The sequence below is a fragment of the Schistocerca cancellata genome, chromosome 4 (genome assembly GCF_023864275.1).
Source record: "Schistocerca cancellata isolate TAMUIC-IGC-003103 chromosome 4, iqSchCanc2.1, whole genome shotgun sequence".
Lineage (NCBI taxonomy): Eukaryota > Metazoa > Arthropoda > Insecta > Orthoptera > Acrididae > Schistocerca > Schistocerca cancellata.
In genome coordinates this window covers 593633216-593637688 of record NC_064629.1, presented here as the reverse complement: position 1 = coordinate 593637688, position 4473 = coordinate 593633216, and the positions used below count along the sequence as shown (strand labels likewise).

Sequence of the window (4473 nt, the reverse complement as noted above, 5' to 3'; positions counted from 1 at the left end):
TGCTGATGTCATCAGTCGCCTAGAACTTAGAACTAAGTAAACCTAACTAACCTAAGGACATCACACACATCCATGCCCGAGGCAGGATTCGAACCTGCGACCGTAGCGGTCACTCGGTTCCAGACTGTAGCGCCATGGTGCTATTGCCTAGTCACCTAGTTTGCTGAACATATTTCCCCCTCTGCATTTCTTAGTTGCCCTTTGCGTTTAGGTAATATTGGTTGCTAAAATTGTTGCATGTAATGGTCACTAATATGAGCTTCCATGTGGACATCCTCAAAGAGGTCAGATCTGTTTGTAGCTGTTAGATCCAATATATTCCCATTATGAGTGGGCTACTGAACAATCTGCTCTAGGTAGTTCTCAGATAACACATTTAGTAATGTTTCACAGGACATCTTGTCACACCCACCACTTACAAAATTATGTTCTTCCCAACTGATTGTTGGATGATTAAAATCTCCTCTAATTATGAGAATATGTTTCGAGAACTTATGTACTAGTGAACTTAGCTTTTCTATAACGTTTATGATTACATCTAGATGTGAGTCTGGTGACTGATAGAAGGATCCAATCATAAATTTATGCCTACCCTTGATACTGAGTCTTGCTCAGGCAGTCTTGCATGCAATTCAGTGTCTATCTTATTGGATTTGAATTTCTTGTCTTCTGTGACAAATACATCATCTCCATTTACCGTTAGACTATCCTTTAGCCATATGCTTCACATTTATCCAAAAAAATCACTGTTATCAATTATGGTTTTAACAAGCTTTGTATTCATAATATTATGTGAGCCCCACTGCTTTTTAGCAGTGTCTCAGACTTCAGCATTTTGCAGTGAATGATTTCATAGTTAATGACTAGGATTTTAACACTCTCGCCTCTAAGCCACACTTTTTTTCATTTTATACTGATACTTCTGGGTATTTTACAGCTGTCGTTGTTTGGATTAGATGGAGAGCCACACAATCTAAGAAAAACCTTGTGTGCAAACCACATACAGGTAGCTATCTGAGTTGCAGCCTCTGATGAGTAGTGCATACGTGACCCATTTAGAGGGACCATATTGTTCTCAACTCTGTGGTCTAACTCTAGGAAGTTGCTGCCTAGCTTGTTACAGAACCTTCGACGACTCTGTTTCAGTCCTTCCTTTCAGATTGTAACCAGGGGCCAGGATCAATTCTATCGATAATGCTCCAAATCGTGAGCTTCATTGAAATTCCATGTCAAGGCTGGTCATGTCATTCTTCTCTACCAGTCGCTGGATATGTCCAAGTATGATCTTGGAGCTTAGATAACTTCTCTGCCAGACACTGGATTATCCAGGCAAGACACTGGATGACAGGCATTTTTCGTCCAAATGTAGGTTAGAATCTTCGGTTGGTTGCACCCTGTTCCCACAGTGGCTGCCAGAATACGTCTTCAACATGTTGAAAGAGGTCATCATGCATACACACAGAGTGCATCTGATATTCCCCCCTCCCCCCCCCCCCACCCCCCTTGCTGCTGCTTCCCTTTTTTCAATGTACGTTTGAGCTGTCAACAATTAAGAGACCCATTCTTTTTGACCCAGGACACAGAAGGATTCCCTTCAAGTGAAGTCAGCAGCTCAAACCTCTAGGGTAGGGAGATGGGTATAACATCCTGAGTTCTCTCTGGTCGCTGTCTCCCCAGTACTGAACTCCTAGCTCTACCACTGACACTCCGCTCACAGTGAAGTGAACGATCAGTGATAGATCTTGTAGTTCCTGTTGAGGAGTCAGGATCCACAGGAGGGAATAGTACCTGAGGTATTTTGGTAAACCTGGAAGACGACTCTTGGGAGCCCTCCCAACATACCCATTTGCAGCAGATTCCACTCATTTGACAGTATCCACTCAAGAGAATCCTCTCATTTTTGGATCTATGGAACGAAAACTGGATCTAATCTAATCTTTAATCTATGGGCGTCAGCTGTCTCATCCCATGGGCAAGAACAGCATTGACAGTGGGGCTGCATTGTGGCTGGTTCAAAGTTTTATGGAACAGGAAACAAATAACGTTAAAAGACGCTTTGTGATTCTTATTTTAATTTCTGAACTTGTTAAGCTAAAATTATTACCATACCATTTCCCTTAAGAACAGAGGCGTTTAGTATACAAAAAGAGATTTCATGAATCCTTTTTAAGCTCTAAAATAGGGTTAATTTACGATAAATGCAGGCTCTATACACTCCTACTGAAATAGACAATACGTCAAGACACATGTACTAGTTTTGATACAATCAAAATATTTTAAATGTTGCTTCTAGTTTTTGGACTTAAAAAGTTTGCGAGGCGAATTTATCTGACTCACATGATTGTCCTCGGACACAAAAAAATACCGGTATTCAGCTTATATATCAAATGTAATTAAATAAACGTGCGAATTGTACGGATTTTGCAGTAAGTTGGGTCTCGCCTTTCGTGTCAAAGACGAGCACTGCAGCGTATATGCGGGGTTCTCACAAAAACGACGTAAAATATGAATGTAACTTTGAGCTACATAGCGCAAAAACGACGTAAAATGTAGTAGTAGTAGTAGCATTATCTCTTTTTACAAGGATATAGGACATGTCAATATATCTTTGAGCTACGCAGCGCAGTATCTGCGTTCTGCAGTCATCTATGGCCGTATTGACTTTTGGGGTTAAGTTGCAGAGGTAATGTCGATGTGCAGGGGGATGTTACGAGTAGAAGAATTTCTCGAAATTTTCAACTAAATTTATAGAATGGCTGGAGAAGTGGAAAGCGCTAGACAGGCAACGCCTGGTGGCGACACTATTTTTGGCAAAATATTAAGAAAAGAAATTCCGTGTAATTTCATTTATGAAGATGACCAGGTAGGATGATCAGCATTTAGTTTTCTTGTCTGTCACGGAAAAAGGAGTTAATGATATAAGTTTATGATTTCTTTTTCAGTGTGTTGCCTTTCAGGATATTAATCCACAGGCACCTACGCACTTTCTAGTTATTCCACGTAAACCAATACAAAGGCTTTCCGAATCAAGTGATAGTGATGAACAGGTAATATACATATGCTATTCAGTAAAGGTAGCAGTTTGTTCTGTCACCGATCTTACACCTTTTACTGTGCTAATGTTCACTTGATTTGATAAGTGATATATTTTGGTTGTAGCTCGCTGTTGCGGCGAGATGTTTAGTGTGCTATAAAGAAACTTCGACTCTCTTTCAGTTGCTCGGCCACCTCATGAGCACTGCAGCGAAGGTAGCCAAGCAGCAGGGACTGAAAAATGGCTTTAGGCTAGTGGTGAATGATGGACCAGATGGATGTCAGTCAGTTTACCACCTGCATATACATATTCTTGGAGGTCGCCAGATGGGATGGCCACCAGGTTAATTTCTTGAACATACACCACCTGCACACATTAAATGTATTGCAGTTGCTGAATATTAATTAAACTTATGTACGCATATTGAAAATAAAATATTTGGCATTTAATTGTGCTGTGTTGGTAGCTTTGGTTTGCGGTATTACTTTCACATGTTTGTTGCCATAGAACTTGTCAGAAGAGATACTTTTGATATCTGTTAACAGGTCTGTCATAATATTGGGTGGTGTAGTCTTTGTAAAAAAAACCTATACTGTAGTACGGTGTCCTACTACTGCCATTTTCTGCTGGTTGGTTGTGTTATTTTTTTACCAGTTTGTCACATTTAAAGGAGGTATTACTTGGATGAAGTAACTGTAGATGATTAACATATATGGGCCATCTACAGTGATTTTCTTAGGATACTATGGCATGGACCTTAACAAATTGATTTCAGGTTTGGTGGCTGTTGCAGCCGTACTACACAATTTACAACTTTTGGTTGGGCACAGAATCTTTATTCTGTATTTTTCACTAATGGCTCATACTCTCGATTAGTCAATGATACCTTTCCTGTGACATTGGGTTCAATGAGTCAGCTACTAATTGAGCAGTTGTTAAAGAAGAGAAAAAAAATAGATGAACAGTTCTGGACATGAAGGAACAATAACTGGTACTGTGTAGTGCAAACATTTAAAGTACAGGTAGTCATTGTCACACATTGTGAGGAAGATGAAAGTACTAATGATTTTTTTTCAAATGGAGGCCAAGAGCATTCCCTGTGTTTTTTGAGACCAACATTAACAGATAGTGTAAAGTTAGGTAATGTTCTGTATTGTATGTGACGGTTATTGGTTATGTTGTCAGCTAAACGTACTGATACCAGATGTGTGCTTTGTCTAATAACATAATGTGTGACAGTTAAAAGCCATATTGACTGTTGCAAAAAATATGAAAAGGTATTACAAATATTGCTGACACTTTTTTGACAGTGTTTCTAGGTCTGTGTTATTGAAATATAAGTTGTGGTATACTGAGCTGTAGTAGCTTATATATCTTGTCTAGGTTAGGTTTAAAGATGTTTGGTTGTGAGTTGAAGTGGTATAGAATGCTTGAGTTAA

At 39.4% G+C, this 4473-nt stretch overlaps 1 protein-coding gene across 1 annotated transcript; it reads left to right on the top strand.

The window, feature by feature from the left end:
* The first annotated feature begins 2626 nt into the window (after positions 1-2626).
* Positions 2627-3483, top strand: LOC126185199 (adenosine 5'-monophosphoramidase HINT1). The gene is made up of 3 exons (XM_049928076.1): positions 2627-2863; positions 2943-3047; positions 3217-3483. The coding sequence occupies exons 1-3, from the start codon at positions 2753-2755 to the stop codon at positions 3379-3381; spliced, it is 381 nt and encodes a 126-aa protein (XP_049784033.1). The 5' UTR covers positions 2627-2752; the 3' UTR covers positions 3382-3483.
* Positions 3484-4473: the final 990 nt, after the last annotated feature.

Excerpts from the sequence above, each read along its gene's own strand:
- LOC126185199 (XM_049928076.1), top strand. The coding sequence starts at position 2,753 with ATGGCTGGAGAAGTGGAAAGCGCTAGACAGGCAACGCCTGGTGGCGAC. Across the intron at positions 2,864-2,942 it reads TCATTTATGAAGATGACCAG|TGTGTTGCCTTTCAGGATAT; the intron begins GTAGGATGATCA and ends TTTCTTTTTCAG. Across the intron at positions 3,048-3,216 it reads CAAGTGATAGTGATGAACAG|TTGCTCGGCCACCTCATGAG; the intron begins GTAATATACATA and ends ACTCTCTTTCAG.